Raw genomic sequence first — 23,756 nt, 5'->3', positions numbered from 1 at the left:
CGATGACCTGTACCAGCGGTGTCAAGATCGGCCTCTATACAGGAGGATCGTGAAAGACGCTGCTACTGGACAGTTGGAGGCAGTCGCCCTCCAACAACAATGGAGGGCAGAGTTAGCGACGCTCACAACAACGAGTGGAGCGCCGGGCGGCTAAAACGCAGCAAGTTGCACAGTAGGGGGTACAGCTGGTGGTGCATCTACCGGTCATCTCAGTCAGCCAACCCATGGCACCTGCTGGGTCTGCCCCGTGACCTCCTGCCAGCGAACCTTCGACACTTCACGTGACCTCAAAGTGCACCTAGCCTGGCAATGGCGCCGTGGTGACGTCACAGACACTCAGTGGCGAATGGCGGGTATTGGTATAGGTGTGTATATTGTAGTGTATATAGTGGTGTATAGCGTAGTGTATAGTAGTGTATAGTGTAGTGTATAGTGTAATGTATAGTGTTTAGCAGTGTATCGTAGTATGTAGTGTAGTGTAAAGTAGTCTATAGTGTAGTGTATAGCAGTGTGTATATTGTAGTGTATAATACAAACAGCCAAAACTATCACGTAAATAGTCTCAACGCACGCTTTCCAAACGTGGAGTGAAATATAGAACTGGAGTTCCCGTAGAAAATAGAAATACACCACGTGGGTGATTCCATTTTTGCGATCATTGCCAGCGGATGGACGGACGATTGATTGCTTGTGGGATATCTCTGTGGGCCTCGTGTCACCAACTCGGAGTTCGCCCACGAGCCCCTTGGCAAAGTTTGACCCTCCCCCCAGACTCAAGGATCTCTCTGCTCGGCCAGACGGACACACACACACAAGGGGGCGCTGCGGAGCGCAAAGTGATCACCTTCTAGAGACGCGCAAATATACAAATATCAATCTTGATTTGAAGCTTTCGTGACTGCAGGAACCCATACTCTTTGGTTATTTCCGTAAAGTATACAAAGATCCCGCGTGTAGCCTTCACGGACTGTTGGGGCAAGTGCTGTTAGCGAGCACCTATGAAGGCCGGCACGGCACACGAAGGGGTGGGTGGCCAACACCACACCTGATCGCCTTTGTCTCCCCAGTGGCGATGTTTACACACCCCGTACCAGGTACTCATTTGACGCTGAGTCGACCTAGGGGAGGCCCCGGACCGGTTCAGATAATCATCACCAGGTGTTGGCCGCGAGCGGGAATCAAACTCGTGTCGCCAGGTTCGTAGCGGCAGCGTAGCACGAACCGCTACACCACCGCTCACGAGACGCACAGGCACATACAGACAAACTAGCACGTTTGCTTGATGACTGCACAATATATTTTTCACTGCGATAATGTAATATATATTTATTCATGGCCCCTTCCCTGCTATCAGCCTCAGAGCCCCCCGCTCTCGCGAACTTAATCGGGCCTTGGGCATCCTCGTTCCATCGACTGCTGCCACTGCTGCTGCGATGATTTTGCATCGGCACTGCGCATCCGAGAGAGAAAGACGGAGAGAGACGGAGAGAGAAGGATCTGGCCGGTTGGGGGCAGTTGAGAAACGCAGTGGCTGGCCTGGCCTGAGTGCACCTTAAGCTGATGCGTGGTGGTCATGAAGAGCCATACCCTAGGGTGTAGATGCCACTGGTTCTTCACGTTCTGCAGATGTAGATTCCACATGTTCTGTAGATGTAAATGTCACTGGTTCTTCACGTTCTGCAGATGTAAATGCCACTGGTTCTTCACGTTCTGTAGATGTAGATGCCACTGGTTCGTCATGTTCTGCAGATGTAGATGCCACTGGTTCTTCACGTTCTGTAGATGTAGATGCCACTGGTTCTTCACGTTCTGTAGATGTAGATGCCACTGGTTCTTCACGTTCTGCAGATGTAGATGCCACATGTTCTTCATGTTCTGCAGATGTAGATGCCACTGGTTCTTCACGTTCTGCAGATGTAGATGCCACTGGGTTTTCACGTTCTGCAGATGTAGATGCCACTGGTTCTTCACGTTCTGCAGATGTAGATGCCACTGGTTCTTCACGTTCTGCAGATGTAGATGCCACTGGTTCTTCACGTTCTGTAGATGTAGATGCCACTGGTTTTTCACGTTCTGCAGATGTAGATGCCACTGGTTCTTCACGTTCTGCAGATGTAGATGCCACAGGTTCGTCACGTTCTGCAGATCTAGATGCTACTGGTTCTTCAAGTTATAGAAATGTAGATGCCACTGGTTCTTCACGTTCTGTAGATGTCACTGGTTCTTCATGTTCTGCAGATGTAGATGCCACTGGTTCTTCATGTTCTGCAGATGTATATGCCACTGGTTCTTCACGTTCTGTAGATGTCACTGGTTGTTCACGTTCTGCAGATGTAGATGCCACTGGTTCTTAACGTTCCTCACATGTAGATGCCACTTGTTTTTCATGTTCTGCAGATGTAGATGCCACTGGTTGTTCAAGTTCTGCAGATGTAGATGCCATTGGTTTTTCATGTTCTGTTGGCGGGTTTATCCGTTGCTGCATTGATGGGTAGGTTGGTTGGTGGGTGGGTTGGTGCGTTGGTGTGTTGATGCGTTGGTGGGTGGGTTGGTGAGTGGGTTAGTGGGTGTGTTGTTTGGCGGGTGGGTTGGCGGGTGGGTTGGTTGGTGGGTGAGTGGGTTAGTGGGTGTGTTGATTGGAGGGTGGGTGGGTTGGTGGGTGAGTCGGTTAGTGCGTGAGTGGGTTGGCGGGTGGGTGGGTTGGTGGGTGGGTGGGTTGGCGGGTGAGTGGGTTGGCGGGTGAGTGGGTTAGTGGGTGTGTTGATTGGCGGGTGGGTGCGTTGGTGCCTGCGTGCAGACGTCCGTCTAGCACAGTGACGAGGCCACCTCCGCCTCAGGACGATTCGGCGTGGTCCTTGTGAGCGAACCCCTCTGGCCACCTCAGCGGGCAGCGCGAACTTCAGCACATTTCGTGCATTCATCACGGACATCCCCCAACCACCCCTCCCATGGCCGTCAGTAGCAGGGGCGTTGGTGCGCGTGTGCCCAGGGCAAGTCACGCCGTGTACGACCCCACAAAACTGAGCCAAAGCATATTTCATCTGACGCACGGCGTGTACGTTTGAACTTATTTGGCACCCGTAGTATAGTGGTGTAGTGTTGTGTATAGTAGTGTAGTGTATAGTAGTGTATAGTGTCATGTATAGTAGTGTATAGTGTAGTGTATAGTAGCATAGTGTAGGGTATAGTGTAGTGCAGTATATAGTAGTGTATAGTTTAATATATAGTAGTGTATAGTGTAGTGTATAGTGTAGGGTATAGTGTAGTGTGTAGTGTAGTGTATAGTGTAGTGTATAGTAGTGTATAGTGTATAATGTAGTATATAGTAGTGTATAGTGTAGTATATAGTAGTGTATAGTGTAGTGTATAGCGTAGTGTATAGTGCAGTGTATAGCGTAGTGTATAGTGCAGTGTATATAGCATCTGAAAGCGCCGCCCGATGATACGGTGACCACCGTCTTTGTTCGACGTCCAGCAACCAATAGCCAATAGCCACTGCTGCTGTGAGGATGATGAGCGGAGTCGGCGTGACGACGATTTATGGCCGCTTGACGAGATTGGCAGCAAAGGCGTTGGAACGATCGTGCCTCATCTGTGACACCGCGGCGACCCCCCAAAGCGCGGAGCCTGGGGCGGCCACCCCCACGCCCCCCCCACCCCCCGACTAAGGGTACGGCTCTGCGTGACTACCACGCATCAGCTTAGGAGTCGTGCATAAATGACGTCATGCATCTAGGGGGGGGGGGGGTGTCAGACATTTGTGACAATGTGTGACGAGGGGGGTTTGAGAAATGTGACGTCACATCAAAATGCGCAACTTTAAATCAATATAGACAACACGTTCTACTTAATTAAATATAATTTTTAATAGATGTTTGATCCTACAACATCAGAGTGCAGCGGCACATTAAATACGCACTACAATGACACTAGTTTAAAGCGATTTGAAGCATGTTTTATATATTTTTATGGGGGGAGGGGCAGAGCTTTGTGACGCCATTTTTGAGGGGGGGGTTGACTTTTTGTGACGTCGTGTGACCAAGGGGGGTGGGGGCGGGTGTCAACAATCGTCCAAAATCGCGTGACGTCATTTATGGACGGTCCCTTAAGGTGCACTCAGGCCAGGTCAGCCACCTCCAAGGCGATTGCGTTTCTCGACTGCCCGCAACCCGCCCGATCTGTCACTTTTCGTCTCCCAGTGCCGATGGAAAAGCATCGCATCAGCAGCAGTCCAAGGCCCGATTAAGTTCGTAAGGGGGGGGTGGGCCTTGAGGCTAATAGGAGGGAAGGGGCCATAAATAAATATACATGACGTTATAGTTACGAAATATATTCTGAAGTTACCAAGCACATTTACATTGTCTGTATGGGCCTGTGTGTCTCGGGAGTGGTGGTGTAGCGATACGCGCTACGATACCTGGTGACACGAGTACCCGCTCACTGTGAACACCGGTCCTGGGCCTCCCCTAGTTCGACTCAGCCTCAAATGGGTACCTGGTGCGGTGCGTCAAAACGTGACCAATGGGGAGACAAAGGTGGCTGATGGATTAATATTGGTCACGAAAGCCCGACTACGTATCAAAGTGACGCATGACAGGTTGCCCGCGGGATGTGGTTTACGTGGCAGGGCAGCAGAGGGCCAGTTTGGCGGAAACCACCGTTGTACCATACCGCCTACGCTCCCCGCCTTTAACCAAACCCACGCTGGATAAAACTTTATTCCAAATAGTTTTGTTTTTGGAGGGACTTCGATCGCGTGAATATAAAATGTTTTGTCATATTTAAACCAGCCACCACAGCCCAATTAGTGAGAGGTTTGTCACGTGATCAAACACGTGGTGCCAATTCGTGACTAGTACAGCACTAACCGGTTGTTGTGTTGGAAAGTGAACCGATTCGTTACAAGTACAGCACTAAACCGGTTGTGTGTTTGAGTTGTGAACCATTTCATTACTAGTACAGCATTGAACCGGACTGCTTGTTGGAGAGTTAAACCCACTACCGTCTACAAAATGGCCATCAAAGGCCACGTGTTTTAATTCGATAGACCACCCCACCGCCACCCTCGGCAGAAACCCGAGCGGGCGTGGCGAGGAGAGGCAACCTCATCCAGTCGGTGGATTAGTGGAACGCGCTTGCAGGACGCCCGCCCCATTTATTTGCGCGCCTCTCAAACTTCTGCTTTCTAACGCTCCGTGCTCTCCCTCCTCTCATTCCCAGCTGCGGGAGTCGGGGAGCGCCAGAGGCTGAGAGGTAAGAGTGGAACCCCCCCCCCCCCCTCCGTGTGTGTAGTGTATAGTGTAGTGTATAGTAGTGGTGTCGTGTATAGTAGTGTAGTGTATAGTGTAGTGTATAGTGTAGTACATAGTACAGCGATACCTTGGCTTTTGTCCACTTGACTTTCTTCGCTTCACTCTTTCGGCCGTTTTCAATTATAACCACATTTCAAGTTTCATCCACGTGGCTTTCCCCTTTTGTCCGATTTCATCCAAACTTCCACGACGTTTGCGCCACTCGCCATCTTTTTCGTTCAGTATTTGAATAGAAGCTGTTCAGTCAGCATCTCTTATATTCGTCTTGATTTGAAGCTTTCGTGACTGCAGGAATCCATACTCTTTGGTTCTTTCCGTAAAGTCACGTAGGTAGAAAAATAATAGATCACGACATTTTGATCGCAACACAAGCAATAGTCATCAGGTGGGACAACCACAGCAAGAATTGCTGTAGTTACGATCGAAACGTCGTGATCTATTATTTTTCTTATATTCGTGTTTATTCATATATTATTAATACTGTAATTATACTTAAACAATTCATGGTTATTTTTGAAATAAGAGTATAATACTACTATATTCATACTGTGCTTATTTTTGTGATTACTGTTATTTGCATGTACTTTTTTCGCTTGCCAAAATAAATTTGCAAGCTAAATAAAGGCTCTGCTTTGACATTCGTCCATTTTTGACATTTGTCCATCCTCTGGTTCCTAACCAGACGAAAGTGCAAAGTATTCCTGTAGTGTATAGTGTAGTGTATAGTAATGTATAATGTAGTGTAGTATGTAGTGTATAGTAGTGTATAATGTAGTGGTAGTATGTAGTGTATAGTGTAGTGTATAGTGTTGTATTGTATAATGTAGTGGTAGGGTGTAGTGTATAGTGTATAGTAGTGATGTACCCCAGGTTAAGAAGAACCACTAGCCTAGAGCGTTCCGCTAGCCTCACACTTGCAAACGTCACTTGCACCGCGAGGACCTTCACCGCATCGCCCTGTTATACAATTCTGCTGCTGCCGCTGATTTCAGAAGCGACTTGGCCACAAATGCATGGCCAAATAAGGTTGGCTAGGGAGATGCTAACTACCTCGCCCGGTATGCAGGAGGTCATGAGTTCGATGCCGACTCTCTGGCCGTGATCGCGTGGATTTTTCACCGGCTCCTCCGTTCCCCCCCCCCCCTCCACATTTAGAATCGACGTCACACATTTCGAGTAATTTGGCTGCTGCTGTAAATTTGCACGTGATGATGATGATGATGATATCAGCCACTTCGTTGGGTTATCATTTGTGATGGCCGGGTCGCTTCTGAGAAAGAGCTCCATAGCTCAGGGGGACCTTACACCTGGTAAAAAAATTGTTGAGCTTAATAGATTGATAACGCTGATTAATCATGTCCGCCGCCCTCAGTATCACCAGGTTCCTCATCCTTGTGCCCGGAGGGAGAGGAGTTCCGGCACTGCGGCTCACCGTGCGAGAAGAGCTGCTCCAACCCTGTTGGAGAGATCAGCTGTGATGAGGAGTGCGTGCCGGGCTGCTTCTGCCCCGAGGGTACGGCTCACTCACTTGCTCACTCACTCGCTCACTCACTCAGTTACTCGGTCACTCACTCACTCGGTCACTCACTCACTCGCTCGCTCACTCACTCGCCCACTCACTCGGTCACTTACTCACTTGGTCACTCACTCACTTGCTCACTCACTCGCTCATTCACTCAGTCACTCAGTCACTCACTCACTCGGTCACTCACTCGCCCACTCACTCGGTCACTTACTCACTCGGTCACTCACTCACTTGGTCACTCACTCGCTCACTCAGTCATTCACTTGGTCACAAATTCAAGTTGTTCACTCAGTCGTTCACTCAATTACTCGCTTGCTCAATCACTTACTCGCTCACTCACTCACTCGGTCACTCACTCTCTCGCTCACTCACTCGGTCATTCACTTACTCACTCACTTATTCGGTCATTCACTTACTCACTCACTCAATCGGTCACTAACTCAGTTGCTTGCTCAGTCACTCGCTCACTTCACGCTCACTCAATAACTTTCTCGCTCACTCGGTCACTAACTCACTCACTCCCTCGTTCACTATGTCACTCACTCGCTCACTTGCTCAATCACTCGCTCGCTCGCTCACTCACTCGGTCACTCACTTACTCGCTCACTCACCCGGTCATTTACTTACTCGGTCACTCACTCGGTCACTCACTCGGTCACTCACTCGGTCACTCACTTACTCGCTCACTCACTCGGTTATTTACTTACTCGCTCACTCACTCAATCGCTCACTCAATCACTCGCTCACTCAATCACTTACTCGCTCACTCGCTTACTTGGTCACTCACTTGCTCACTTGCTCAATCACTCGCTCGCTCGCTCACTCGGTCATTCACTTACTCGCTCACTCACTCGTTCAGTCACTTACTCACTCACTCGCTCGCTCAATAATTTACTCGCTCACTCACTCTCCGACTCTTATCAGAGAGATCAGTTGTCACGAGGAGTGAGTGCCGAGCTGCTTCTGCCCCGAGGGTAAGGGTGGGTGGGCGAGCGATCGGCGCCCGCTCACTCGGCGGCTCGATTGGCATGGGGCGACCGATCGTGAAGGGCGGCAGAGCCGCTTGGGGGCGCGCGGGAACATGCGGTGACGTCCGTGTCGGTGCTCTTTGATGTTTGACCCGAGGGGGCAGCAGCATCACCCACTCACGTTCACCAGGGATGCGTGACCCAGGGGGCACAATCACACTGTGTGGGCTCCCCAGCCTCCCCCCCACCCCCTTGACGGCTTCAACCCAATCAGAAAGTCTTATATCTGATGCCGTGACGTCTAAAAGAGGGTCGCCTCCCAAAGCGCGGGGCCCGGGGCAGTCGCCCGATTCGCCGGCTGTGTATTTGTGTCACTTCTGAACCCCCCCCCCCAACCCACTACGTGACATCTGTAACAAGGAGTTGTCATAGCTTCTTCGGGTTGCTCCTCTGCCTCCAGCCCAAACTCAGATGTATCCTCTTCCTCCAGCCCAAACGCAGAGATTCTGATTGTGACATTGGGGCATCTCTGCCGTTGTCTCGGTCCCGCGCGTGCCAGGCTCGGTGCGGAACGACCACGGGTCACGGGAGTGCATAGCGAGGCGCCAGTGCCCGTGCGTGTACAGAGGCGCCAAGTACCAGCCTGGGGACACCACGCATGACGCCCTGGGCTCATGGTGAGAGGCCTTCACCACACGGATCTTCACTACACGGATCTTCACTACACGGTCTTTACTACACGGTCTTTACAACATGGGTCTTTGCTACATGGGTCTACGCTACACGGACCTTCACGACAAGGATCTTCACTACACTGATCTTCACTGCACGGGCCTTCAGGTGTATGATGATGGTGGTGCTGATTATTACGTGGACAATGATGATGCTACTGTCGATACCGGTGGGTGGTGATGGATGTATGATTATGATGTTGACAAAGGTGGTGTTGATAATGATGAAGGCGTGTGTTATGATTGTGATGATGGTGGTGGCGATGATGATAACGATGATGTTGACTCTGGCGACGATGATGCTAACGATGGTGGTGGTGATGATAATGATGGTGATGATAACGATGATGATAACGATGGTGATGTTGATGATAGCAATATTGGGGTTGATGATGACGAAGATGATGATGATGCCGATGATAATGACGATGATGGCGACGACGACGACGATGATGATAACGATGATGATGGTGATGATAGCAATGATGGTGGTGATGATGATGATAATGCCGATGATAATGACGATGATGGCGACGACGATGACCTCAATCACAACGCCCCAATGATGAGAGACGACGTCGCCGCAGCACGTGCACGGGCGCCCACTGGCAGTGCCGCGCGTGGCCCCGGGGAGGAGAGTGCTCCGTGAAGGGCGCGGGCCTCCTCACCTCCTTCGACCTGGCGTCCCATCGCCTCCTCACCGAGGGCGACTACATCATGGCAGCGGTACGCAGAGCCCGGGCACGCCCTCCCCGCCCCCAAGAACACTGTGGAGATCATACAAACTCCACTCAGTCTCACTCTCAAAAGAGTGAGTGGAGTTTGTATGATCTTCCCCTTGTTCTACTGAGTGAGTGGATTTTGTATGATCTCCCCCTGTTCTACAAAGTGAGAGTGAGTGGAGTTTGTATGATCTCCCCCTGTTCTACAGAGTGAGTGAGTGAGTGGAGTTTGTATGATCTCCCCCTGTTCTACAGAGTGTGTGAGTGGAGTTTGTATGATATCCCCTTGTTCTATAGAGTAAAAGTGAGTGGAGTTTGTATGATCTCCCCTTGTGCTATAGAGTGAGTGGAGTTTATACGATCTCCCCTTGTCCTACAGAGTGAGAGTGAGTGGGGGTTGTATGAATCCACCAGTCCTACAGAGTGAGTGGAGTTTGTATGATCACCCCTTGTGCTACAGAGTGAGTGGAGTTTATAAGATCTCCCCTTGTCCTACAGAGTGAGAGTGAGTGGAGTTTGTATGAATCCACCAGTCCTACAGAGTGAGTGGAGTTTGTATGACCTCCCCTTGTTCTACAGAGTGAGCGAGTGAAGTTTGTATGATCTCCCCTTGTTCTCCCGAGTGAGTGGAGTTTGTATGATCTCCCCCTGTTCTATATAGTGAAAGTGAGTGGAGTTTAATGATCTCCCCTTGTTATACTGAGCGAGTAGAGTTTGTATGATCTCCCCCATGTTCTAATGAGTGGAGTTTGTATGATCTCCCCCTGTTCTATAGAGTGAGTGGAGTTTGTATGATCTCCCCTTGTTCTACTGAGTGAGTGGAGTTTGTATGATCTCCCCTTGTTTTACTGAGTGAGTGGAGTTTGTGTGATCTCTCCTTGTTCTACTGAGCGAGTAGAGTTTGTATGATCTCCCCCTTGTTTTACTGAATAGAGTTTGTATGATCTCCCCCCTGTTCTACTGAGTAGAGTTTGTATGATCTGCCCTTGTTCTACAGAGTGAGAGTGGGTGAAGTTTGTATGATCTCCCCTTGTCCTACGTGTACATAGCCTGGCAAAACGCCGTGGTGAATGGTGCTTGTGCCAGGCTTGTGCCAGACCATTCGCCACTAAGTGGCGAATGGCGGTTATTGTTATTGTCTGTGTGTGATTGTGTGTTTGTGTGCAGACATCCGTGTGGAGTGTGCAGGTCTTCACACGGGAGGCAGACTGGGGTTTGCCACAGCTGGATTCTGTGGCTCTCCTCACGCCCTCGGTAAGAATCCAACCCTAACCCTGAACCCACGGGGCTGCCCTGCCCCCGACCGTGCATTTAGCGGTTGACAAATCGGCAGGAATGTTGTTTATGTGCCAATGCCACTTGTTCCGTTTTACTTTATATTCATTTACTTACAACGACTTGCCTACCCCTTCTCTATTTTGCACTCCTCTCTCGTGTTTGTCTTGTGATTGTTGCTGTAATGAGCCCACCCCCTCAGTCCCTACTTCTTCTTCTTCTTCTTTCGTATGGCAACAGTTTTAATTTTTTGTTAATGATCCTCAAAAATGAATGCAAATGTTCCTCGTCCAGTCTAACGATGTGGTTGAAGAAGTGTGGATTTCAGCGATACCGCCAGATGTGCCCCTACTGGGCTTTTGTGACAAAGAGCGGATTCCTCCTCGCTCTCCTCCCACTCCTCCAGTCTAAATAAAAATTCCGGTCTCTATAAGTCTCTGTGTCTCCAGGTGCATTGAACTCCTTTCGCACCATCGAACACACGCGGTTAATCCGCAGATCGGATGAAGCAACAACCAGATTTGTGGTTGCCGCCTGATGCTGCTGCTTGTTGTTGTAATTACTGGTGAACCGTTATGGACGGTGTAGTCGAGGCACACTATTTATTATAACTCACAGGGTAACAATGGCAAGGGTAACGGCCTCTTCACCCGTACTGGACTGGGATACACCCCTAGGCTATCTGCCTAACTGTTATGCTCCCAGGTCCTCCGCTAAGGGCGCTAGGGGTGGCTATCTGACCTGGCCCTGGTCAAGGCACAGGTCACGACACCCAGCCAGACAGACCCGGCTCTTAGAAGAACATCGGCTCTGAGGCTCTGGAGCCGCGCCACTGGCCTGCTCTACCCGGTCTTGAGAAGGACAGCGGGTCAGAGGAGTTCCAGGGCCTATCTGCCGGTCTTCGGTCTTCACTGGCTCTTCGCTCTTTAGCTCCCCAACACTTCTCCTCGAGCTCTCTCGCTTCCTGCCTTTTATACCAACTTGCCACCGAGGGGTGGGGCTGTGTGGGATCACAGCATCCCCCCACAGCCCCCCAGGGTGGTAACCGTTTGCGGACGTGGATGTGGACACCCCTGTGTACCCGTCCGTTTCCCTCCCGTAACACCCCTACACTAATAACGAATTGGTTCACTCTCCAATACACAACCGGTTAGTGCTGTACTAGTAACGAATTGGTTTACTCTCCAACACACAACCGGTTAGTGCTGTACTAGTAACGAATTGGTTCACTACTCCAACACACAACCGGTTTAGTGCTGTACTAGTAACGAGTTGGGGTGCGTGATGCCCTTTCTGGGGGTGTGCGAGACATGGCTAAATTATTTCTTGAAAAGCTAAATAATCGAAACACCCAAATTAAGCACAGGGCACGTTAGGTTACAACTTAATTTGTTTGCATCAAGCTCTATGTACCTATTCACATTGTTACATTTTGTTTGTAAAGATTGAGAACCGAAAGAGGGGTGTGTGCAGCAACGCTGGAGGAAGAGGTTCAGAGCGACGTGGTGGTGTAGATCAACCACCTTGCCTTACCTCTCATCCCACCTCACCACCACCACCCCCCCCTACAGGACTCGCTGGAGTTCGGGAGGGACGGCCTGGTGTTCAAGGAAGAGAGTTTGCTGCAGCTGCCGTATCGGTCAGGTGAGTGACAAAGGGAGCAAAGCGCTCGGTCCGGCCATTGCTGGGGAACGCCAGCTTTATTTTAGTGATTTCGAAAACGTTTTGGTTTAACCATATTTGTTTGTTGTAGTACAGAGTTAGACTGATAACTTTAATCTACATTGTCTTATGGTTGTTATTGTTTGAATTACATCCTACTGGGATTTTTCACACAGCGTTGATATACGGTGCTTTTTCTGGAAGACTTTGCTGTTTTTTCCTGAATTTTCTGTTGCGCGTAGTCACTTTAAGATGTTCCTTGTTCATGTTTTTGTTTGTTGCGGTTGCACCCGATTCAAGAGTCGCATGGCTCACAGGGCTATACCTAATAAATGAAACTGAAACTCGAAAAACCTGAAACTGAACTACCGGCACCTCAATTGCCATCAGCCACGCTCCATTTTATTCTGTTCATTATTCCACCAGGTGTAAGGTCCCCTCACTGAGCTGCTGGTTGATAGCTTTTTCCAGAAGCAGAACTGGCCACTACAGATGATAGCAGCTCAACCAGGCGGCTAATGTCATCATCACGTGGGCATTCAGAGCAGCAGCCTAATACTCTACACGCATGAAGATGTTGATTTTAAATGTGGCGGGGGAAAAACCAAAGAACCCGGAGACAAATCCACGCCACCACGGGGAGAGAGAGACAAGCACACTCCAAATATACAACAGCAGTTATTGTCAGGGGTCGAGATGGAATCCACGACCTCCTGTATACCAGGCGAGGTAGTTAACACCTCACCACGGGGAGAGAGAGACACTCACACTCCAAATATACAGCAGCAGGTATTGTCAGGGGTCGAGATGGAACCCACGACCTCCTGTATACCAGGCGAGGTAGTTAATACCTCACCACGATGAGAGAGAGACACGCACACTTCAAATATACAGCAGCAGGAATCGTCAGGGGTCGAGATGGAATCCACGACCTCCCGTTGGTACGAAAGCAAGCGGCTGGGAACCGTGTAGGATTATTCCAAATGAAGATGGCGGAGGAGGGGGCCTGGGTGGGGTGGGAGTGATCATTTCGAAAGCGGGAACGCAACCCTCTTTTTCCCACGACGTCTATTATTCTGTCAAATGCGAGCTTTTGCCCGGGAGCTTAACCCCCTCCCCTCCTACATCCTCACTCTCACGCATGGAGTTGACACTCGCTCCGTCGCAACACGGAACACTCGCTCTGTCGTAACGTGGAATGCTCCCTCCGTCACAATGCGAAACGCTCGGTCTGTCATAACGCGGAACGCTCGCTCGGTTATAACGCAAAACGCTCATTCTGTCACAACGCAAAACATGCTCCGTTGGAACGTGGAGCGCTCGTTCCATTGTAACGCGGCTTCTGAGCTGTCGACGACGAAGTACTTTCTTGAGCTGCGCAGGTGAGCGGTACAGTGATACGGTGACGCGGTGGCACAACCTCAGTGTGTGCGATTAGTACACCGTATCTCGCCGAACTTTATCGTCACATTATTTATGGGGACATTGGTCTCTCCGCTTCACGCACTTTTCAGGAACGATGCATCTACTACTACTACTGCACTAAACAAGGACTGTATTTTTATATTTACCTTGCCCCCCCCTCTGCCCCCTATGCCTTCACGCATCCTCGTGCTCGGCGTTATCTCCAGACTACCTGAAGGTCTTCCGCCAGAGTTCGGACTACATCCAGGTGATCACGCACTTCGGGCTCAAGATCCAGGTCCAGGTCCAACCGATCATGCAGGTCTACTTGAGCCTGCCGGACGCGATGCAGGGTCACGTCACGGGTACGTCGTTCAATGCGGAACCACCGTCGCAACCAATACCTCGCCGTACTGGGGCAAATCAGTCCGGTCAAAAATTCACTTCCTTCCCCTTAATGGGGGGTACATGGTGTTAATGACACAACACGTGGTTTTTATTGTAAAAAAATTGGTCAAAGTAGGAGAAATGAAAGTCGAAAATGAGTTTGTGCAACAGCATTATCAGTACGGGTTAGTATGGCATTAGAGTACAAAGGCTTTACATGTAAACCCACCACTCAGATCATGTATGCAAAGTGTGAATGCATGGTACTGTATTATCCCATGTTGTAGCTGCTCACCCCAATCTATAAATGCTCTGATAGTCCGTTGTCTATGTGCTGTTTGCCTTTTAGCGTTCTCTGGTCCGATACTGGTGAGACTAGGTCCTAAAAAATTAACCCGTAAAAACTAAGTTTTTCACTATAAATCCTTTATATGCGTGGCGGCTAGAGTCCTCTCGTCCTCTGGCTTGAGATGGCTGCCACCTATGGGTCAGATGATTGTCTGCCAGCATTAAGCAATTGGTAATTAAATATTTTTTAAAAATTCCCTAAACAGTGTAAAATTTTGGAAACATTTTTTCACGAAAATTAATTGTCACACACAACGAGTCTGTGTGGAAAATGTCAGCTCGATTGGATCACGGAAAGTGGGTTAAAAAACGACCGAAAGATTTGCACGGTCGTAAGCAAGCAAGCAAGCACGCAAGCACGCAAGCAAGTGAACTTAATATAAAGGATTTAAAAAAGCTGTCTTTGGTGTAGGCCTATCAGTTTCAAAGACAATGCCATAAATTATGAGAGCCATGTTTGTTTGCATGTTCCCCACAAGTACTGTATGTGGTTAATGCACTACATGAGTCCTTGCAAAATACTTATATCTGGTGTTTGAACATCTTAACACGTGTTTTATTGCCAGAAAGGGTAAAATCTATTCTTATTTTTCATACGATCCTGGCAAAAAATGTCTCCCGTGATATCAGTGAGTAGTTTGTGCGCCCTAGGGTGTGGATTTAGTGCTCAGAATGTGTCATTTTGCCATTAACTGGCCAATCGGATTCTACGGACACCCCTACCTGCCCCCATTAGTGCATTAAACTGAGGGTTCTCTGTACACGTGACCCCCGCACCTACAATCTAATTGGATCCTGAACGACGGCCGGAAGTCAAGCCGTCGCCATAGGTGGAACCCTTATCTCCCATAGGTGCAACGTTATCAATTGGGGGTTCCATTCCCGGAAACCCGTCACGTACCATGAAAATACCAAAACTGACCACGAAAACCAATGAAAATAACCATAACTTTTACCAAAATGTATTTAGCAAAAACAAACACTTTACATTGGAAAATCCTCAACTACTCTTCTGCACGTGCATCACGTTTCCTCTTCTCAGACGAAGCGGAAGGTGAAAAAAAAAGTTTTACAAACAAGTGAAGAGCATTGCGAAAGAGATGCCACCTGTACACTACTATACACTACACAACTATACACTACTATACACTACAGTCTGTGCATGACACGTGCAGGCTCGTCGCCAATCGACTCGGCGTTGGTAGCAGTCGTTAGATGCGAGTTTTGGTCGTGAACCATGGGGGTCTTACTGCCTATAAGGTCGTAAAAGCGGGGGGGGGGGGGGGGTGCACAAGTCGGGGGAGGGAGGGTCACCTGTACTCCTGCGAGCCATCAACGAACGAGCGACGGGTAACAACGCGCTCGGTTCCCGACGAACTTCACCCCGGCGCTCCTGTGCGGTCCCCAGGACTGTGCGGCAACTTCAACGGGGAGGAGGCGGACGAGCGTGTGACGCCGCAGCGAGTGCCCGAGGCGAGCGAGGCTGCGTTCCTCTCCTCCTGGAACCTCCTGCAGGGAGTCTCCTACCACCGCTTCACCCACGCATCCAAGGCGTGCGCGGACGGTGAGGCACTCGACCCCCGCACCCCACCACCCCCTGCCCGCCTCCTCCACTGGTCGTGCCGGTGGAGGGGTAGGGTGTTCAACTTGGGGTACTGGGTGGGGGGTGGCAACTCTAGGGGGTTAGGTGAGATTCCTCCAGGGGGATACTCGTGACATGTGTAGGGGGTACTTGTGATATCTCTCGGGGATACCTGTGACATCTTTAGGGGGTATAAAAATGGGGGGGGGGGGGGTGGGGTAGGGGGGAGGGCGACAAGGTGCCTCTTTGCTGGCCAAAACAACCAAATAACCCAAGGATGGTGCCGTTTTGTCTTCGCAGACGAGCTCAAGCGAAGCTGCCACGACGAGATCTTCTCAGACGTCTTCCGCGACTGCCTCAGCCACCTCGACCCCACTCCGCATCTTCAGGTGCCAAGCCCTGGCACCGATCTCGGCCTCCCTGCACTCACGGCCAACACAAGTGATGATTATCTGAACCGGTCCTGGGCCTCCCCCAGGTTGACTCAGCCTCAAATGAGTACCTGGTGCGTTGTGTAAACATCGCCACTGGGGAGATAAAGGCGGCCGGGCGTGGTGTTGGCTACCCACCCCTTCGTGTGCCGTGCCGGCCTTCATAGGTGCTCGCTAACAGCACTTGCCCCAACAGTCTGTTAAGGCTATACGTTGGATGTTTGTCTTTTTTTGTCTTTACAGAGCTGTGAGTTTGACGTGTGCCACTGTGAGAGGAGCGAGCTATGCTACTGTGCGGCGCTGGGCTCTCTGGCTCGGGCCTGTGCCCTGCGCGGGGTGCCCGTGTACAACTGGAGCCGCGGAGTCTGCGGTGAGAACCTAAGGACAGGGTTGGCACCGGCCGCTGACGAATTCACGACAAAAAAACACCCCGATCACATTACAATTGACAAAATTCACAGCTCTAAGAATGAAATATTGGTTTGGCTGTCAAAAGATGAACCTGCATCTCATGTGGCGCAGTGCATGGAAAAGTGCTGCCTTTTGCTCTGTGTGTGGATCAGAGTGTCACTTGAAGCAATCTCAGAGGTAGCTCTGTAATATCCGCTTCCGCGGGCCCTTTTGCTTGGACGAGAGTGTCACTTGCATAAGATGAGGGGATCCCGGAAGGAGCTCTGTGATATCTGCTTTCGCGGGCCGTTCTATTAGACTGGAGGGTCGCACTGCTCTGTAGAGAGGATTCTTCATCTCATGACATGACACCGATGGCACAAGCGGCATAAAATTGTAGTACATTTATATTAGAGATTAATAAAGTAGATGGAAGGTGAGGAGCTGAGTGGACTTGCCAATGACTGGTACCAGCGGTGTTAAGATCCGTCTCTGTGGAGGAGGTTCACGAAGGATGCCCCTTGGCAGTTGGAGGCAGTCGCCCTCCAACAGCAGCGGACGGTAGAGGAGCGACGCTCACAACAACGGGTGGAACGCCGGGTGGCGAAAGCGCAGCAAGTTGGCACGGTGGGGAGTCAGGTGGTGCATCTGCCAGTCATCTCAGTCAGTCGAGCCACGGAACCTGGGTCTGTCCTGTGACCTAGCACCCAACCCGGCACAAGCGCCTGTGTGAAGTCCCTGCCAATTAAGTGACGAACGATGGTTGCCACTGTCGTTGATGTGTGCTCTTGGTGATATACAATTGCGGCGGTGGCTGATGGTTTGCTGTCGTTGTTGTCATTGTCGCTGCTGCCGATCGCTCTGGCTTACAGAGGAGTCGTGCCCGGTCGGGCAGCAGTTCTCCTACTCGGTGGACTCGTGCCAGAGCACGTGCCACGGACTCGGGGAACCACACGCCTGCGCCGGGGAGGGGCCTTCTACAGGTACCACCACCGCGCCCAATTTCCTCACGCACGCAATCGGGCAGGGTCCTATGTTATTATCATCACATTAATGTTGTTACGATTATGCTCGTTTACCCACTGCATCTAACCTGCCCGACAGACTAAACTCATTGACACTGCTCTGTAACCCACAGGCTGCGTGTGCACAGAGGGGACTTTCCTGGACCACGAGGGAGCATGTGTTCCGGGCATCGAGTGCCCGTGCTACACAGGCCACGACATTGTCCCGCCTGGGAAATTCTACTGGGTCGGCGATCTAGCCTGGTACGAATGGTCGCTCTCATGTGCTTTTTCCACTGCCGCATCTGAGCCGAGCCAGAGCAGAGCGACCTTTTGCGGTATAGGTGGAATTTTTTCCTCCCACTGGCCGTTTGCAAGTGCCGAGCTAGAGCTAAAGCCGTGATATGTGACGGCCTCACAAAAAAACATCTGGCAAGCAGGGCCAGGGGCTGGGCAAATGATGCCTTTGTGGCGGCGTGACGTTCAGTAAGTAACACGTGCAAATGACGCGACATCGCCGCGCCATTTGCAAGTGTCTCGGCTTGTTCCAAGGATTGTCTTTACCAACAATTGGAATAATGGATTTCTGGCTTTTTTTAGCCGGGCCATGTCACTCTCCCAGGGACGGGGGGGGGGGGGGTGCGGAGGGGTAAATTAGTACACACGAGAGCTTTAACCACGACATGTTGATGTGTCTCCTTGGCAGTGCTTGCGAGTATGGAGTCCTCAGGTGCGAAAACCCCATCACCATGCTCGGTGAGTCCTGCAGCTCCAATCTCCCCCACCGCCACCACTACCATCCCCACCACCAACACCACAAACGATACTATTAATCACACCACCACCAATGACGTGAGGTGCTCACTGATGTCTGGCACTCTCTGTATCCCCGCGTGATCACAGGTGGAAGAATGCGACGTGAAAGCCCCCTCCGTAAGTTTGCCCGCCCTCACAGACCGCATCAACCACCACCACAGCTCACAACTCACTCGCTCACTTACTAACTTCCTCACCCAGCAAGGCCAGCACAGCTGAGTCGACCTAGGAGAGGCCCAGGACCAATTCAGATATTCACCAGCGTTATTGGTCGTGAGCAGGAATCGAACTCGGGCCACCGGGTCCGTAGTGCAATGCGCTAACTAACCGCCACACTGCCGCTCTCCCCACACTCACCACCCAACTCAGCCACCCACTCACCGCACTGCAGATCACGTCCACTTCTCTGTCTGCTTCTTCCCTCGCGCCACTCAACAGTCGAATTGCCTCCCTCCCATCATCGTCTCTTTCCCGAAGCTTCGGACAACCTCGGCCCATCTCAATAAACAAAATTGAATCACGAACACCTTTGGCAATCGCACTGTTTCTCATGGTGCCAGGAGGGTCTGTCCTATGACGTCCTGCCGGCGGGTAGCGTTCAACACTTCACATGACGTGCACATAGCCTGGCACAAGCGCCATGGTGATGTCACCACCACTTAGTGGCAAATAGCGGCTGTTGTTGTTGTGATGCTAATCGAGTAATTTGCGATCAATTCTTTTGGGTTCGAATTTGGCAAATTGTGACCTCGACGAACCCGGCGTGCGCAGCTGCCTGCTACTCTTTCGCGAATGGCGGCACGGGATATTTTGTTTTTAACGTCCTCCATGGTGAAATGTCATTGGGCAGAGGTCGAAAATGCCCTCCAGCTCCTGGTCGATGGCAGCGCCCTGAGAGGCAGGAGCCACGCGAAGGCCTGCGAGAGGACCTGCCAGACCATCAACTTGCCCTGCGTGAGTACACTCGACCCCCCTTAGACACAGCCCAAGGGGATCGCTCTGCCCACCACTCAGGGTTCTGTTCTATGCTCTCTTGTATGATCGCAGCAGAAGCATCAGCAGCATCAGCAGTATCAGCGATATGGTTCAGCAGCTAAATGGCCAATGCCTCAGGTCTGCTGGCCACGACAAGAGGGCTTAAGAAGAGAAAGTTCGCGTCGTTTTGCTACTCCTCTGTTGAAAGAGCGTAGTCCAAAGTGGCTTAATACCTGTTCCATGCCACTCGGGCAGCCATGTCATTTGCCCATGTCATGCATTGAGCATGTGGACATAAAATGTTAAACCGTGGGATATGAATTCAGACTTTAGCAAATGTCCTTTATTGGCTTTTAGGATTTTTGGTCTGTGCTTAGCAACAGTGACAAACATATGCTTCGCGACACAAGCGTTTTGACCTGTGTGATGGTGGAGGTTGAATACAGTATGGACGGGACGAATTGGTTAGTGTCCAGTAGAGATAGAGTCCTCAACACGGGCGAGTGAAGTTCATGGGAACGAGTAACCACTATAGTCATAGTAGTAGCGATAGAAGAGTGACCAGCAGGCGACTGACTGCCAGTGAACAATCAGGAGCTGACTGGAGTGAATCGGCGAGTGCCGGATCATCAATCGCCCCTGACAACTGCTTCACTCTAAATTCTCTCTGCTGCAGCAGTGAGGCAGTCACTGGGCACTCCACTACAGACACGACAGTAGCAGGGGTAAACATCAGCCAAAAGTGTGCTTCATGCGACAGTGATAATTGCTGGGCGTTAAAGACGAAGGACTTTGACATGAAAAGGAAAAACCGACCTTCTTCGATGCCCTCTTGGCCAGATTAGTAACACAGGCATTGCACGATGGATGGCTCGGAGCGAAAGATGAATCCCCGGCGTTTCACTCTTCCTCTGTGTTGTTTGCCCCACTTCTCGGCCCCTGTCTTAGCCGCCGTGCGAATCGGACTGCCCGTGCGGGGATGGACTTATCCCAGACGACAACGGCAACTGTATCCCTCCGGAGGATTGCCCGTGCCAGCATCACGGCATTGTCTATGGCAAGGGAGATACCATCAAGGTGGACTGCAACGTGTGGTGAGTGAAGTGGGGGGGGGGGGGGGCTTGGCGCGGCGCAGCTGTCCCGAGTCTGGTGGCTGCGAGATTAGATGGCTACTGCTTTGTGGGGGGGAAAGACAACAGCATTTCTTCACCTGGATAGGTTTAGGACACAGAAACTTGATTTACGGCGCATCTTCCGACAAGACTCCGAGCACGTTTGGACATAGTCAGTCCGGTTTCCGGTGTCATTTTGGCGCAGCGAGCTTTTGTTATTATTAAGTGCGTTTGTGGATTTGTACCAGTTAAACCCCGTTGAATATGGCTGACAAGGAGGAAAAACACACACGGGCAAGTGACGCGTCTACTGTTTCTGCCATTTATGGGAGAATAAAAGGTATCCGATTTGCGACGATCCGATTTGCGAGGACGGGGTTTTCCAGGAGCACGTTCGTAACATTGCGAAAGCAGCAGGGACCCGCCTGTGACGTCATATCTCCTTATACTTTACGAAATACCCGTCGGGATATACATTTTTTGTTATTACGAGAGAAAATATTGGGCTAGGGGGTTTGAAGGGCCCGCCGCTCCGTCCCTTTGAGACGTCGCGCGCGTGCGTGGGTGCAGCACGTGCGGCAGCGGCGCGTGGAGCTGCAACTCGGCCGAGTGCCCTGGTACGTGCCGCATGTACGGGGACGGCCACTACGTCACCTTCGACGGCAAGAGATTCATCTTCGACGGGAACTGCGACTCCAGCATCGTGCAGGTGGGCACCAGAACGGACGCGCCGCTCACGCACGCCACGGACTGACGACGGGCGAGCAAATTCATTCATTACGAATGAATCCGTAACAATCATTTGTGACTATCAGGCGCCTTTCACAATAAAGTCTCAAAGCGCCACGCACAAAGAGGAGCACTGCTAATTAAGCAGGAACCAGGGGGGGGGGGGGTGCAGAATAAGAGTCAGAGAATCAAAGTGCACGAGAGGAAACTGGTTTTGGTGATATGTGTTTTTAGTCGGGACTTACAGACATCAATATGTATATATGTGTGTTGAACTTCTTTCACACCGTGCATAGCCAACCGTGCTAATCGGAGGTGCGGGGTAAGGACAGCAAACTAAACACAACAATCAGTTCAAAAGAAATGTAGTATAGTGATGTAGTGTATCGTAGTTTAGTGTATAAAAGTGTATAGTGTAGTGTATAGTAGTGTAGTGTTTAGTAGTGTAGTGTATAGTAGCGTAGTGTATAGTGTAGTGTAGTATGTAGTGTAAAGTGTAGTACGTATGTATATGTGAATGTTTAACTTTTTTGGCACTGTACGTAACCAATTGCGCTAATCAGAGGTGCGCGGGAAGCACAGCAAACAAAAACACAGCAACACCATCAAGCAGTTCTAAAGAAATGAGTTTTCAATTGAGTATATTGGTGTAGTGTATAGTGTAGTGTATAGTAGTGTAGTGTATAGTAGTGTAGTGTATAGTATAGTGTGTAGTATATAGTAATGTTTACTGCATAGTGTAGAGTGTATAGTACACTATACACTCTACATTATACAGCGGGCAGCTCCACAACTGGGTGGGGGAGAATTATCGCACAAATGGACGGATTTATCTATGGACAAACGGAGGGATGCACAGCGATTGGATGGATGGATCACCTAATTGCCCTCGCTTTGTGCCGACCAGGACTACTGCTCCTCAGCCGAGGGCAACTTTCAGATCATCACCGGCAAGGACTGCAGTGCTGTGGACTCGAGCTGCTCCAAGGCGATCCGCTTCTACATCAAGGTGAAATCAAGGACCATTCCAGTGGCCGGCGGACGGCGGTGCGACGTGGGCTGGCTTGAGGTTTCCAAGCGCTGCGAGCTGATGAGCTTACTGGTCTCCGTGTACGCGCGAGTCGATTGGTTTCTTCGCAAGTCTATGCTGGACCATGGCTCTTTGTTCTTGGCATAGCAATTGAGTGTGCAAACAAGGGAGTGCAAAAGTTAGGGGTGTCTACGGGCCAGGAGAGGTCCAGGAGGATTAGACAACAGGTTCTCTCACCCCATCGCCAGTTTATTCCCTGGCATCAGGGTCTATTCCGAATGTGCTTGGCCACTGGGGTCTTTCTGTCATCTCCCTCCCTCCAACTTTCCCTCCCCCCCACATCTCCCTCCTTTACCTCCCTCCCTCCCTCACCTCCCTCCCTTCCTCATCTTCCTCCCTCGTCCACTCCAGGATTACAACGTGGAGGTTCACATGGTGAACGGGGAGGTGATGGTGGTGCCCGTGGCCGGAAAGATCCCGGCGATGGTGGACGATCTGACCATCCACTCGGTGGGGCTCTACCGCATCGTGCAGACCGGCATCGGCATCATGGTCATGTGGGACCGACGCACGAGCATCTTCGTCAAGGTCGACTCCAAGTACAAGGTCAGGGTCACTGTGGTGGTGGTGGTGATTTTGGTGGTGGATGGTGGTAATGGTGCGTGTTAAATAATAATAATTATTGTTAGATGGAGGAGAGATTATAAGAGAAAAAGAGCTATATTTTGAATAAAACAATCACACTTTTATCCTACTCAAATGATTATTCAGACTTCCCAACAGAGTCTTAATCAGCATATAGATCGCAGACGGATGACGGAGGCCGAGTTGTCATCTCCCAACCAGGGATTTGCAATCTTCCGATTGCGAGCCGCTCACTCAACCGCCGAGCTCACTGACTGGACAAAGAGAGGTGTTAGGGACAAAGGGAATGGCGGGGCACTGCAATTGCTTGCTCATGACCATGCCGGCGGAACGGCCTCCCTAGAGGGGAGTTCTAGAAAGCCCTACACCGGCTAGATGACCCGGAAGAGATTGGAGCTGCATACTTAACTCCTCCACAGGCGCATGAACTTCCGATCTTAGACCCATACCTGTCAACCCCGTATTAGTGCCCTACCTTATTACAGACCAATTCAGACCTTATTGGTCATCCAATGCCCCTCATAAATCTCTCAACATTCATCCTACAAAGGCCCATCACACTACTATAGTATACTACTACACTATTATACTAAACTACTATACTACTACACTACTATAGAAGACCCTAAAAACACACGGAAACACCTAAAAAAAAGTTACGTCATACAAGAATGCCCAAAATTAAGTCATTTAAAATCATGATGTTTG

The 23,756-nt window shown here is 50.6% G+C and overlaps 1 protein-coding gene across 1 annotated transcript in view; it reads left to right on the top strand.

The window, feature by feature from the left end:
- The window catches only part of LOC133360683 (mucin-2-like), a 41,435-nt gene that overhangs the window by 3,998 nt on the left and 13,681 nt on the right, over positions 1-23,756 (top strand). The window contains exons 2-20 of the mRNA XM_061579474.1: positions 5,221-5,253; positions 6,685-6,825; positions 8,365-8,482; positions 9,124-9,262; positions 10,426-10,512; positions 12,105-12,177; positions 13,827-13,964; positions 15,743-15,898; positions 16,217-16,305; positions 16,591-16,717; positions 17,610-17,720; positions 17,876-18,005; positions 18,448-18,497; positions 18,645-18,674; positions 19,408-19,511; positions 20,481-20,626; positions 21,215-21,353; positions 22,281-22,382; positions 22,815-23,009. Of these exons, the coding sequence (XP_061435458.1) occupies positions 5,221-5,253; positions 6,685-6,825; positions 8,365-8,482; positions 9,124-9,262; positions 10,426-10,512; positions 12,105-12,177; positions 13,827-13,964; positions 15,743-15,898; positions 16,217-16,305; positions 16,591-16,717; positions 17,610-17,720; positions 17,876-18,005; positions 18,448-18,497; positions 18,645-18,674; positions 19,408-19,511; positions 20,481-20,626; positions 21,215-21,353; positions 22,281-22,382; positions 22,815-23,009 (2,108 nt within the window). The remainder of the gene's footprint in view (positions 1-5,220; positions 5,254-6,684; positions 6,826-8,364; positions 8,483-9,123; positions 9,263-10,425; positions 10,513-12,104; positions 12,178-13,826; positions 13,965-15,742; positions 15,899-16,216; positions 16,306-16,590; positions 16,718-17,609; positions 17,721-17,875; positions 18,006-18,447; positions 18,498-18,644; positions 18,675-19,407; positions 19,512-20,480; positions 20,627-21,214; positions 21,354-22,280; positions 22,383-22,814; positions 23,010-23,756) is intronic.

This window comes from Lethenteron reissneri, chromosome 69, assembly GCF_015708825.2.
Source record: "Lethenteron reissneri isolate LAM-NWPU_2019-01 chromosome 69, ASM1570882v1, whole genome shotgun sequence".
Classification (NCBI taxonomy): Eukaryota; Metazoa; Chordata; class Hyperoartia; order Petromyzontiformes; family Petromyzontidae; genus Lethenteron; species Lethenteron reissneri.
This window is presented reverse-complemented; position numbering and strand designations above follow the sequence as displayed.